General features: G+C 32.6%; 1 protein-coding gene across 2 annotated transcripts in view; it reads left to right on the top strand.

Annotated features, from left to right (window-relative positions):
* The window catches only part of LOC143236821 (uncharacterized), a 200202-nt gene that overhangs the window by 140351 nt on the left and 44634 nt on the right, over positions 1-15217 (top strand). For both annotated transcript variants that reach the window (XM_076475419.1, XM_076475418.1), the window contains exons 5-8: positions 1247-1339; positions 9977-10153; positions 13188-13238; positions 13894-14003. In XM_076475419.1, the coding sequence (XP_076331534.1) occupies positions 1247-1339; positions 9977-10153; positions 13188-13238; positions 13894-14003 (431 nt within the window). The remainder of the gene's footprint in view (positions 1-1246; positions 1340-9976; positions 10154-13187; positions 13239-13893; positions 14004-15217) is intronic.

Raw genomic sequence — 15217 nt, forward strand, 5'->3', positions numbered from 1 at the left:
CTGTATATACTAATGTGACCAGACAATAGAATTATTAAGTAACTGTTTGGAAATTCAAAAGTTTAAAGGTTACTATGTGGAAATTAAAATAGAATGCCTGCGTTAATTCCAAAAGTCATCGATAAGAAAAATGTTATTAATATTATTATTAATAACGAAAATGTTAACATATCCCCTGGCCCGACATGGCCAGGTGGATTAAGGCGTTCGACCCGTAATCTGAAGGGCGCGGGTTCGAATCCCGCTCGCACCAAACATGCTCGCCCTTTTCCTCGTGGGGGCATTATAATGTTTCGGTCAATCCCACTGTTCGTTGGTAAAAGAGTAGCTCAAGAGTTGGCGGTGGGTAGTGATGACTAGCTGCCTTCCCTCTAGTCTTACACTGCTAAATTAGGAACGGCTAGCACAGATAGCTCTCGAGTAGTTTTGTGCGAAATTCAAAAACAAAAACAAAACATGCATCCTTAAGTACGAGACGTATGATACGCTATTAAACGGCATGCGTTTATATTTTCAACTTATTCATATGAAAACGGTGTTAGAGTTGAACGTTATAAATATTTTAATAATAATTTCTCACACAAAGTGTTAATTGAAGGACACGTATATATCAATATAACATATGCTGTCAGTCTTTGGTCAAACAGGATGTGGAAATATGTTCTGCTTACGTGATTTCTCTTTTTATATCGGTGTAAAATGCTTTACCTTTGAAATATAGTAATGTTTAAATTTTGCTTTGGAAGTTTGAATTCACTGTACTCTGAAAACTAAAAAAAAAAGTTTGACAGCGCTCAGCACCCTGCCTTAAATTTGTTTCCATACCTTATGGTATGCTGAGCTATTTTGGTATCTGGTTGTGATATTTTAACAAGAATCACGGACAAATGTACTTCAGTTCTTATAATAGGTACCATTGCCGATAAAATCTTGCACAGAATGTATATTGTTTAAAATTATCCCCTAACAAAGTTACAACTATCCCTCAGGTTTAAGAAACACTGAAGAGATCATGTTTCCAGTATCTTATTATATTGTATTAATCAACTAAATGTTGAACATGTTTAGATTATTCTAATATTGCTTTATTCGCTTATGACATGCTAATAGCTTTACTAATGATGATAAATAGAATATTAGCATTTCTTATAACTAGAGATAAAAAACTTGTAAATTTTAGTTTGTTTCTCTTTTGTTATTTTTTGTCATGAACCTGATATGATTCATCTGTTAAATTATCCTGTAGCACATGGCAAGGGAACACAAAGGAAAACTTACACTAGACGCTCTGTTGATAATGCCTGTCCAGCGTATTCCACGGTACGAATTACTTATCAAAGTAAGTGCCACTTTTTTCTTTCTTTGTGGTACTCTAGTGTCAATTAAATATAGAAAATTGGAAAATGTTCGACAAATACAGTTTACTGCCACTCTCTGTTAAGTAGAATAATTTTTAATTTTTATTTGTTTCTTAATGAAGCTATAAAATGAATGTTTCTTGAGTGTTATTTAACGTTTGCACCAGACTAATTTCGCTGATAGTATGAACCATAGGATAAAAATTGTACTAGTTGTAAAGTTCAACATTGAAAAAAAAAATAGGTGCGTTGATTTGTTACATAAACTTTAAATTACACTTTCTGGTTATCATTTTCGAAACCTTTTTCGTAATTTTGTTACCCCTGTTCTTGTGAAAATTTAACAATTCATTTTTTGGAGTGTTTTAAAAATATATATGTTTTAAATTCTTTATCATTCTAATTAAAACTAGTGGCTATTCTTTTATTTTGAATACTGTGAGCAGACTAGGTCCACCGAACGGTGTCATTCTTTTGCAGATCCTGTTAAACGAGAACAGACATGTGTTATATATAAGCAACAGTTATGTTTGTTATAAATGTCATTACCGATACACAAACTTCTCTTCAAACTCAAATGCTTGAAAGGAGCATAACCTAATTAGTTGATAGTAGACAAATATTTACTTTCACCCTGGCAGTAGCTGAATATTGCCTGTCTACGACTTTAAGTTTGAATCTGTAGTATATTCTTGAAATGTTTTCACACGAAGTTGCATGATCATGCTTTATTAAATTTTAAGGATATTATCAGTTTGAAATGTTGCTTAAACCAATATATATTTTCAGTACATCACGACTATTTCATTTAAATGTTTTTAACATATCTTCACATACTTTCACTGTAACTGGTCCTTAAGAATTTGTGTGTGAAACCTTAGAAAACAATGTAAACGCACTCATGTGTAATTTGTATCGTAAGATTGTTGTTTTGAATTAAGCACACAGCTACACAATGGGCTATCTGTGCTCTGCCCACCACGGATATCGAAACCCGGATTTTAGCGTTGTAAGTCCGCAGACATACCGCTGAGCCACTGGGGGGCAGTATCGTAAGTATTGTTGGATTTGCTTTGTTTATTGTTCTCAAAAGTTGAAGATGATACTCATTTTACATATCCTCTTTTTTGAGTTTCTTTATCTAAATTGTTATTATATCGCTAGATAATTTGTTTAATACTATATTGTGGATCGACTGGTTGGTAAAAAGGGCCTTATCTGGCTTATTTTGACTTTCGCTTTTAGGAACTAGTGTATTTATTTTTGTAGAATACGCATGCACGATGCCTAATATCAAATCCCGAAGACATGTTTAAACATATCTGTAAAAGTTACAAACTATTTCTAGTAGTCATGTAAAAACTCACAGTACTCAGAAATAAGACAGGATCTTAACAACATTTAATACTTCTTTGAATGATAATCAAAGAGAAAATGTTGAATGTGTGCCAAATACGAGTTTCACAAAAGTTCAGTGTGATTTTAGAATCATCGTGTGGGGGGAATTAGCGTTAAATAAAATTTTAGAACACTTTCTAACGTAAATTATAATTTGTTTAGAATTAGAGTTATTTCTTGTGGTATTTGCAAAGTAAATTCATGCACGTCTCCTGTGATGAAGACACCTCATGCCACGGCCTACTAAAGTTAAATTAATAAATTACGAACACTTAGTGACTGTATAACTTTCAGTTGTCACACTGATTTTACTTCCTTGTATCTAGAATATTTGGCTCTTGAAAGCTTTGAGCCTGGAAATATCACAGAATATTTATTCTAAAGTAAGTAATTAACGCTCGTTAATGAAAAATGAAATTGAGGAGGATCACAGAAGTTTGTCTGGTAAGAAATTTCTATCACCGCAAAAATGTTACCATTTTGGGAAAAATGTTGATTAAAGTACACGTGTATAAGAAATCGAGAAACTTGACTAAACACTTCGTAGCGCTAATGTTGCTTTAAGAACTTACAAGCAAGATGTGGTTTAACTTATTACAGTATTACCACTAGAAGACAAATAAAGAAGGAAGCAGCGTAAAAATGATTAATTTTAAGCGTACAGTGTGCAAAACAAGTAATGTTAAACAATAATTCGTGTTACAATTGAATCGTATTTGCAGAGTTTAAATTATAAAGTTTTTCAAATAATTATTGCTAGAAGAAAAAACACACAATACAGTTATAATGCATTAGCTTTATACATATAAATAAGCATATTGTGTTTGTTATTCTGTGGTATTCAACTTGATAACACAAATTAATCCCACATCAATATTGTTAATTACATTCTTCTATGACCCAGCATGTCCAGGTATTTAGGGCGCTCAACTCGTATTTTGAAGGTAATGGGTTCGAATCCCAGTCACACCAATCATACTCGCCCTTTTTGTCGTGGGGGCGTTACAATGTTCGGTCAATTCCACTATTCCTTGTTAAAAGAGTAGCCCAAGAACTGGTGGTGGGTGGCGATGACTAGATGCCTTCCCTCTGGTATTACACTGCTAAATTAGAGAAGGCTAGCGCAGATAGTCATCTTGTGGCTTTGCACGAACTTTAAAAGACAGAAAAAACATTCCCCTGTATATTTGGAATGTCAATGAAAGTTTTCTAGTGCTGAGAGTTTATTCCGTATGGAAGGTCTTACGTGTAGGTCTCATAAGCTGTTATTCATCATCACAAACATTTGCACGTTTCATTATTAGATATATATATTTATTTTTTTACTTAAACTCGTTATGTGAGGTTTAAAATCTAATTTGTTGTTCTAGTGACGAAAATACCCATCACGAACTAAAGTGAATTATTTAATTAATTTATGCATACTATTAATGTTTCATAATAAAAAAGACAGAGGGCACCTTTAACGCTTTAAGTACATCGTTGTTTTTTGTGTTCTTGTGAAGGAATTTAATTTCAATACGAACTTAGATTGGTAACCTTATATTGTACAAATTCCAAAAAAAAGAATGATGAGTAGGAAGTATTCCGATTTTTAGGAGGACTAGAAATTTATAATTTCTTAGAGTATTTTTCATGCATTATTAACACGATTGTTTCATTCAATTTCCAGTTCGGGGAATATATATCTATATACATGACATATGCTAATGCATCGTTTGTAACTGTTGGTGTTCCCGATACTTATTTTATAAATTTTATTGGGCAGTGTTTTTTCATAATCGATGAAAGTTTCCTACAACAGATATTACTGACTTTATTAAGTATATATCTAATAACGAATTAGGCCACCTTTTACCCGAATAACAGTCATGACACGATATGGCATATAATCCACAAGGTGCTGAAAGCTGTCGTTAGTTGATCTTTACCTATTTAACCATTAATATTGTACGCAAATCATGGAGCAAGTCATGTCTCACATATTCCAATTGGATCGAGATCTTAGGTTGATGATTTGGGAGATAACTAGTCTCCTTCACGTTTCTCAAACTATGCACTCACAGTCTGGGCATGAAGGACAGAAACATTGTAGTCTGAGAAGTAACTGCATCCATCAGCACGCTAATGAAACATTGATAAATGCACTTGAAAATATATAATGCTGAGGTGAACTGTGATGTTTATTCTGCCTTTTAAAGGGAAAAAAAAATTATGCCCTGATGGTTAGATGACTTAACTCTCAAATTATGGGCTCGAATCTCATCACCGAACATGCCCACCCTTTCAGCCGTGGGACGTGGGAGTGTTACAATGTGACGTTGGTAAAGGTCAGTGGTGTTGACAATCTGCCTTTCCTTTAGTCTGTAGCTTCAAAATTAGGGACGGCCAGCGCAGATAGCCTTTGAGTAGCTTTGCGCGAATTTTAACAAACAAACAAAGCTATTGCCGGAAGCCACTCCTCTCAACGTTGTTTGTAAGCAACAAGTATGGATTAGTCTGCACTGAATGACTCTCAGTTTATCTGTTGTTCGATTACGACTGGACTCTACCGTCCTGTTTAACTGCATTTCTTCTTTTTCTGCTTGAGGCCAGAATTCTCCCTCACAGAAGACATTTTATTCAACTTTTACCATTTCTGATAAAACCGAATGACAAATATGGAGCAATCTACCAGTGAAATTGTCTTAACAATTGTGACTACGGATAGGAGTGCTCCTATTGCCATTGAAAACCCTGCTGCATTTTTGCCTTTTTTCCAAATACGTTAGACTGAACTGAAATATGCATATTTTAGTCGTTTGCAGTGCTGCAAGTATGACGTGACATATCTAAAAAAAGTGCAGATCAAATCAGAGCTTGGTCTGAAACGGTACATAAGTTGGCAACTAGTGTATATAAACTCAATAGACGTACATTCTAATGTCCAGTAGAAAGAGCGATTAATAGAATAATATCCTTCTAACTTTAATGATTTATTTAATTTCACTCAATTAGACAAAACAAAACCATGATGTCGCACAGATAGAGATACACACACACATGAAACACACGAATAAATATAATATGCAAGCCGTACATTTTGAAAAAGGTAGAATCATGAAGCAATTATGCAAACTCGTAGGAGTTTCATAACTCTGGGAATACGCATTCCTTACATGTGAGTTGAAATTATAAAACTACATTTGGGAGCGAAAATGAATCCCGAAGGCCAAAACATCTTATATGTAAAATCACCGTTTAGCGTTTGCTACCAGTTGTAAGGAGACAGTTGTTCTTATTGAAATAGATTAGTAAATAAAAACAAGTTTTTTAAAAGCAAGCCACTGGGAGTGAATAGTGAATAAGAATCATTATAAGCTTTAACTTTAACTTACATAATGATCACATTCCTGTAATAAAGTTTCATTTAACTGAGAAAAGACTAGATTAGTATTTATTACCATAATGAATAAAAATAATTTTAATAATGCAAAACATCAACTAATTTCATCATTGTCCATGCAGTATGATATTAAACTAGACACGGAATTCTGTAAACAACCATCAGTAACTACCAACAACACACAGTAAGAGAAACAGATTTGGTATAACTAAAATAACACAATGTAAAAATCTGACGCAACAATTTTTGTTCTGAAATGTAATTTATATTAAAATATTTAATTGTAAATATTAGAAAAAGAATAGTCAGTATCGTTGTTTGAAATTCATTTAAATCTAGTAACTAAAATGTCTATGTTAAAAAGGAATATTTAATATGCTGGTATTATAATGCTTTTATGTAAAAATGAGGTAATACTATTAACATAATAAAGCAATTCTTTGACTTGCAAAGTATATATTTTTTTTACGTTTACGTTTGAGGTTTTCACGATAGAGCCACTTCGAGCTCTATGTCCACCGAGGAGAATCAAACCTTTGATTTTACCGCTGTCCCACATGGGGACGTTTTATGTCTAAATTTGAATAATATAATATATAAAAGAGTAATATATTGATTAATTAATACTTTGAGTATTCAAGTTAGTTAGATCATCAATGTGTAATGTATAGTGAAGTAAATAATTTGACTGTATGACTTTTTCGTAATCAACCTTTCATAAAAATAAAATCTGGACTTGCTATAATTTGCAGAATATATAATATTAAATTAAGGTTATATTTTTCAAATTTAAATATCTTAATATATTAATAAATAAGGTGTTTAATGCTATATTTTTAACAATTTTTAAATTAGGAAGATCAGCTTTAAACTTTCCCTCTTTTATCATATATATATATATATATATATATATGCGTGTGTGTATGGTGCGTCGTTATCATATAAAGATAACTACAATATATCTATATAATAGTAATGATGTATAACTAATTTTTTACTACATTCAACAGTTATATGAATTTAAGTGTCAGCCATATAGAAATAAATATGACAAATATATCAACAGTTCTTAATGCAACTTCCACAATTCTTAATATTTCAATTATATATCGTAACATATATAACAACAAAATGTAGGTATCCGTCATCACATAGCTAAACTAACAACATAATCTAAACTAGAACACCACGCCTTGTTGTAAAAAGATCATTTTGTTACTCTCGGAGAATGCACTAGCGCTATATCTACGAATGGCACGACCGAATGTATTAAAGTAATACAAAAGTTGTTTTAACTTTCTTCTCTGCAGGTCACCAGAAGCTAGATATGAAGATCTATCTGGCATAATCGCTCTATCTTTTGTGTATATAACGCTTTTTAGCTAACTAGAGCGTCCCAAAATCGAAAAACCAAAATTATTTGTTTTTGTTCATCATCATCTTTCTTTAACAGACCTGGCGCCTACCTGATTCTTGCAGTAACTATAATTTAATCAGCATTTGATAGAACAAAATGATCTTCACGATATCATATTAGCTACATTATTATTATTACATGCAATATTAGAAAGGAAAACAAAACAAAACGTTAGCCGGATCATGCCGGATATGTCTACTTTCAGCTCCACATAACTTTTAATATTTAGCAATAAATTTTCCCCTACTACTTGTACATATTAACTCATACCAAATTACAGTAATTTATTAAGCACAATAACATGGGCGCAAGTGACATTATCTCCATTTAAAAGGAAGGTATCGGACAAAATTTTTAAAGGAACAACATATTCAACGGTATATTTTACATTTGAAATTAAGTAACAGTTCTTTAATTTCCATGTTTGTTTTTGTACCTAAGAAAGAGTATCTCCGAGATAAGATAAATATTACAATTTTAATATACTTTCTCTTTAATTTTCTTCATTAACGGCATTGATTTTGATCTGACATGACCAAGTGTTTAGAGCGCTCGATCCCTAACCTGAGTGTCGTGAATTCGAATTCCCGTCACACCAAACATGCTCGCCCTTTAAGCCGTGGGGGCGTTATAATTTACGGTCAATCCCACTATTCGTTTGTAAAAGAGTTAGCGCAAGGTTTATCGGTGAGTGGTGATGACTAGATGTCTTCCTTCATGTCTTACACTGCTAAATTAGCGAAGGCTAGCGCTCATATAGGTTTGCGCGAAATTTAAAAAAAAAACTGCACCGATATTCTTCTTTGAAACCATCTTCTTTGAAAGCTGTTTTTGGCCTGGCATGGTCTAGCGCGGTAAGGCGTCCCCTTCGTAATCTGCTGGTCGCGGGTTCGCGCCCGAGTCGCGCCAAACATGCTCGCCCTCCCAGCCGTGGGGGCGTTATAATGTGACGGTCAATCCCACTATTCGTTGGTAAAAGAGTAGCCCAAGAGTTGGCGGTGGGTGATGACGACTAGCTGCCTTCCCTCTAGTCTTACACTGCTAAATTAGGGACGGCTAGCACAGATAGCCCTCAACTAGCTTTGTGCGAAATTCCCAAACCAAAGCTGTTTTTATGCATATCCTTTTCGTATTTCACGTATTATCCGAAAATTAGCATGCTATCAAATACAGCATAACTACTGTATCTGGAGAAGCTGAAGTCTACACATATCTTCACTGTTCTAAACAGCTTTACTAAGAAAACTTTTAAATGCTAAGTGCTCTAAATAAAGTCATTTAGAGTTTTAAGTGTTTCGTATGTTTGCTTTTTACCATCTAGGTTACTGCCATTTAGGTTACACAAAATTAAATAGTAAGTAGGATACAAAGTACTTTCAAATTCTTGATCATATTTAATTTACACTGCTGGCCAAAATCTTAAGGCCAATGAACATAAAGAAAAAACATGCATTTTGCATTGTCAGACTCAACCACTTATTTGAGTAAAGCTTCTCGTAATATGAAAATAAGAAAAGGGAAAATAAAACTAAAAAAACCTTTTTTAGCATTTAATACGGAAAAAAGTGAACACTATGAAATTAGCCTAAATACTAGCTGGTCAAAAGTTTAAGACCCTACGAAAAAGAAGTCCTAAGCAGGGTAGGAAATGCCCAACAAGAGGTCTCAGTAGTGAGTTGCACGGCCGTCATTGCGAATAACTTCAAAAATCGCTTTGGCATGGTATATATACGCGTTTGCAGAAGACTGGCTGGAATATTATTCCAAGTTGTGAAAATGGCTTCACGAAAATCATGCACTGTTTGGAATTGACGTCCATTTCTATAGATTTCCCTTGCCATCCACCCCCAAACATTTTCAATGGGGTTCAGTTCGATCGAACACACTGGATGGTCCAAAAGAATCACGTTATTCGCCATGAAAAAGTCTTTTGTCCTTTCGAAGCTCTACTCAAATAAGTGATTGAGCCTAAGAACGCAAAATACATATTTTTTCTTTATGTTCATTGGCCTTAAGATTTTGGCCAGCAGTATATATATATTTAAAATTATGTCTTAGTGCTTAAAACAAAAATTGTTTTAAAAATACAAAACTTTTGTCGAATACTGCCAAAGAAGTTTATTTATTGTATTTTTAAAATATCCGAATTTATAGTGAGCATTTTATTCATGAAACACTTTTTAAAATTAATATGACAATTTCAACCATATATATCCTTACTGGTGTACATAGTAATTTTCATAACGACATATAAGTAATTCTTTTATATGATACCCTGGTTGCGCAGCAGCTAATCTGAGAGCCAATAACGCTAAATTAAATTTCGACGTCCATAGTTAACAGAGCACAGGTAACCCATTATGAGTTTAACAACAAACTAACAAAAGTTTTTTATATAAATATATACATTTACTTCAGGAGCTTCTGAAACATACACCCGTTGACCATCCCGACTATCAATCTCTGGTATTAGCCCAGAAGGAAATCCATGATTTAGCTGTGAAAATTAATCGAATGGAACGAGAAGCATTTCAAAACGATCAACTACAGCAACGGTTGAAGGAAATAAGTCAACTAATAGAAGGAGTCATTGATGTAAGTGACTAAATTCCATATTTCCATTACGAAAAGTTTTTTTTTGTTTCTTTTAGGTGCACTTACGTTTATCGTTACTTTTATAAACGTCAAAGATGGAGATTAAACTGGTGGCCGATGGAAATTTATGTTAGCTCAACATTATTTAAGAAGCAGTGCCCTATATTTTAGTTAATCCAACCTCAGTTATTTATTGAAAAATACTGTCTGGTGATTGGCAAGGCCCTTTAATGAATTAATCTATAGTTATCACTTCATTATAACCGCTCTTATTAAAAATCGCTGTAGGTCGCACTTTTCTTTATAAAGATCTTCATAAAAACTAATCATCTCAAATAAGTTATAAAATTTGGTCTGAACTTTTGTTTCGTAGCATAAAATGTTAACCTGTCGATTTTGAAAAACTTGTTAGTGGTATTTTTTGTTTTGTTTTTTAAAGGAATACTCGTTCCAAGATCACTTCATTTTCAGATATCAATGACAGAATTCAGTTAATGTGAACACCAGGTGTATTACTTGTATCTCTGTGAAATGAGCAGGACCTAGTGGCTAGCGTTTCCTGATACGAATCCTTGGGGTTTGTGGTTCGCTTTCTGCTGTTGCCAAAACGAGCGCAACAGTTTTGGATAGTTGTTACGTTATAAGAGTGACGGTCAAATACCACTATTCGGGCAGTGAAAAGTAGGGTAAGGGTTGACGATGACTGCTGCTGACAAATTCCCTTGAACCTATCAGTTCAAAATTAGGGACGGTTATGAGCACCTATCCCTTGCGGGGTAAATAAATAACAACAAACAATACTTGTTGTGTGTGTATATATATATATATGAACAAGAAAGGAATATTTTAATTCGCACACGTTTGTGTGCGAAAAATAAAGAAGTATTTTACTATTGTGGCTTTGCTTTACCCTAGTAAATATCAAAGCATCTGTGCATATACTTTAGGCTGATTTCAGCATTTTATTATGGTGTCAATTTAATCCGTTTCTCTAATTACATACAAGTGAGACACAGTTATACATTATGAATAAAAATCTGAACAAACATTCATTTTTTATAATAAGATATAAAATGATTTAAATCACATCAATCTGTGCTAGTCTGAAGCGGGTCTGTCGTTCAGAAAGTGTGTATCAACTATCCTTTTAGTTCTGTATCATGTTTGTTGTATACCACTCCAAACGAAGTTTGGCGATCAATACCATACAGGCTGTCTTACAACATATGACGTAATAACTGAAACGCCACCTAATACTTATACAGATTGTTTATGAGAGTACAAGCCTTAAAAGTGTAGAATATGTGCGTGTGTGTAACATTAATACTATATGTCATACCCCTAGTTATACGTCCTAACAAAGCATTTTAAACTACCAGTTGAATTTTTCATGCTGAAGTGTTAAACATCTTGGGTCAAAATGAACAGAGTTGATTAACCTCATGTAGGTTTATTACATACCATCTTATGTACAATTGTTATATGTATTATCAATAGCAAGAGTATCAATTCTTAATATCCTAATTTGGTTAAATAAAAGTTCGTGTTAGTTCATTCTTCAACATTTATTTGCTTTATGAGCTTTTCATAATTGAAAAATTGCATAGTATTTTAACATTTTTTTTAGTTATATCCATTCATAGTTTGTTTTACATATAGCATAATTTTTATGCATTTTATATGATTATTATTTCATTCAATAATAAACTAACATGTTCAAAAGATATTTTTAAATGTAAATCTCGATGAATATTTATTTTTTATAACTGTAAAAACCTTCAAAAACCATTATATTGAAAAGTAAATGCGATAAAATATTAAATTAGAGAATATATATCACTGTAATTTTTGGACAAGCTATACTAATGTGTTAAGAAAGAGCCCGGCATAGCCAGGTGATTAAAGTGTTCGGCTCATAATCTGAGGGTTGCGAGTTCATATCCCTGTCACACCAAACATGTTCGCCGTGGGGGCATTATAATGTGACGATCAATCCCACTATTCGTTGGTAAAAGAGTAGGCCATTGATAAATTAGGGATAGTTAGTGTAGATAACCTTCGTATGGCGGGAAATTAGAAAAAAAAAAACAAAATTTTAAGAAACTTCAAGCTATTTCAGAGGAACTAGAGAAATGTAACTTTTTCATATAAAGGAGACGCAGATAGCCTAGTTGCTTTGCGCCATAAAACGCCAAACCAACCAACCAAATCATATAAAGGGCATAATAATTCATAAACACACCCATTATAAAACAATTAAGTGTTAATTTACAATTGAAATAAAAAAAATTAAATTCAAATGCTAACCAGTATCTCAAATCGCTACTGTAATCTATATATATTATGGTATTAAAAAACAAACTTGATGTAAATATTATGATTTATTTGAAAAAAAAAATTGAAGAAGTCCCGACTCAACTGGGATTTAAAAATGAGTTTTCAACATGAAGGTTGAGCGTTATATCTACTGAAGCATTTTGATGTACGGGCTCTTTCGATAAATGTTAATCTGAAATATCGCTATTTTTGTGTTTTTATGAATATTAATATAAGAGTTTGCTCTAAACGTGATCACGCCTCTAAATTATAACAAGTCCCTATTGTTCTATTTGAACGCTAGATTTCCGATTGAGGCTCGGAAGCTGAGGCAATTTGAGCGTTACCAACAGACAGTGGAATTTAGATATAAATATTTTATACTTATGATGTTTTTAGTCATCTTTTCATTTTTGTTACTCACCGCAGTGAACCCAAGATTTATATAGGATGAGAAAAACACGTTAAAATTACGTACGTATAAAATACAGTTCCCCAGTACAAAAAGCATAGTCGTTTTTTTTTTCTAATTCATTTACTTATTATGTTCATGACATTTGATTTTATACTGACAGAAGAATTCTATTTTATACATATGGAATTGTCAATTAAATTTGGAAATAGTATCATTTTTTAGACTTCGTGATTATACAAACACAGTTAATTTATTCAACGTGTAAGATAATTATTACACTTTTTCTTTTATTGACTTTTACAGCTTGTCCAGCCTGATAGAATATTTATTCGTTATGACCAGGTCTCCATTACAGTAAGTTAATTATTGATATTCATTACAGTTTTGTCTTAATGATAAGTTATGAGACACAGCTTTGTAATTATGTATATGTGTGTAAGGTTTATAGAGCTAACAGTTTTCAACCAAATAATAATATAATGAAAGCAAACATGTAATGTGTAATGAATCCTCACGTGGAAATAAGTGAACTGTGTTGAAACAATAAACTTGACTACCATTTCTTAATCTAATTAAACGTAATCTATCATTTATCTCTTCTTTTTCCTGATTATACATAAAAACATGTTATATTATTATTGCCTTTGGCTGTTTGTGCATTATTTCTCATAATAATTACTAGGCTTGACTTAAGAGAGTACTTTTCATAATAAAAATGTATCGTCCATCACCTCGATATGAATCATATAGAAAATTCATTTTTGAATTAACTTCCTACTTCATTATATTTGAAACATTCTAATATAAAGTAATTATTTAGGAAATGTGACTTGTATTTAGCTGCTTAGAAACCTATAGAATATACATGGAAATATTTCACCCCATAAATCCATTTATAGTTGATACATATGTGTATGTATATTTTTATATTCATATCGTGTTTTGCGGATTATGGGTTTTAAGTGTTTTGAATATAAACATATTCAAACCGCTCGTATTACCTTAACAGGGCGGGCTAGGCATCAAGAAAGATCGGTGTATCTTTCTTTTCTCAGATATTTTGATTATCACCAGTATAAAGAAAAGAAGTGGAACGATACGAAAGCCCTCAACATCATCGTGAGTCTCCTTTTATTTTCCTCAGTTCCTGTTGAAAGTTACTAAAATGTAAATTCAGAAATCAATAGATAGGGCATTATGGGTACAAAGACTCAACAAGAGTATGCAGTTTCACTACTGAAGTCGTTTCATGAAACCTCTCAAAATGCGGATAGATATGTTTTCGTTCTTTTAAAGTAGTAAGCGAATAACATTTTTGACACAACATGTGAGATTATAAGAGTATAACTGTAAACATGTCTTTTTTTGTAAAGTGAAAACATAAATGAATATTAGTGTGGATCTACTTTGAAAGATCACATTTTAAATAAGTATCTCATCATAAAGTTATACACTAATTCATCTAGAATATAAGCTCAGCTATCTGTTGACGTTATCTGTTATTAGCGGTCGTCTCACACTCGACGCTCTTTGTTTCGTTACCATTGTTATATTGTATGTTGTATTTTTCTTTGTTATATTTTAATCTTTCAGTAATATTGTTGTTCGTGATAAATAAATTCCACAAAAAATAAATTTACTCTACTAAAAGATTCAATACTCGCACATAATTTTATGTAAGTCCTTACAACTGTGTGGAATGTGCACCGTTTATGTAACGACACGACGTACACACGTTCGTGGAACTAACTGCTTGTACGGAAAGAGAACAAGACGGTTAATGAAACACGAAATGTCATGGCGATGTGACTCTTGATTCAGTTCTAGAAACTTACGAGTAAAAAGCAAAGCAGAATATGTTATAATGTCTCAACCACATCACACTTGCCATATCCACAAGATAAATAATATTAACAAGTTTTCTTTACAAATTCAGAGTAAAACTAGAAGTTATCGTAACATTTTCTTTTCAATTTGCCCCCAGTGGCTCAGCGGTATGTCTGTGGACTTACAACGCTAAAAACCGGGTTTCGATACTCGTGGTGGGCAGAGCACAGATAACCCATCGTCTAGCTTTGTGCTTAATTCAAAACAACAACAATCTTTTCCATTTTTCGCTGTATGTAAAACGTACTTAACTAATTATATATTTATGATAATTTTATATATAGAGAGAATAAATTATGTTTTGATTTTTGTACTGTAAATTATCCGAGTTTCAAAATTTTTAACATGTATTAAGCAATGTTAACCCTTATACATCAAGAACGTTATTAGACTTTTGTTAGTTTATTAAATTTTGTACATAAAATAACTGGTAGTATTCGTAGAAA

The sequence above is a fragment of the Tachypleus tridentatus genome, chromosome 13 (assembly GCF_004210375.1).
Source record: "Tachypleus tridentatus isolate NWPU-2018 chromosome 13, ASM421037v1, whole genome shotgun sequence".
NCBI classification, from domain to species: Eukaryota; Metazoa; Arthropoda; class Merostomata; order Xiphosura; family Limulidae; genus Tachypleus; species Tachypleus tridentatus.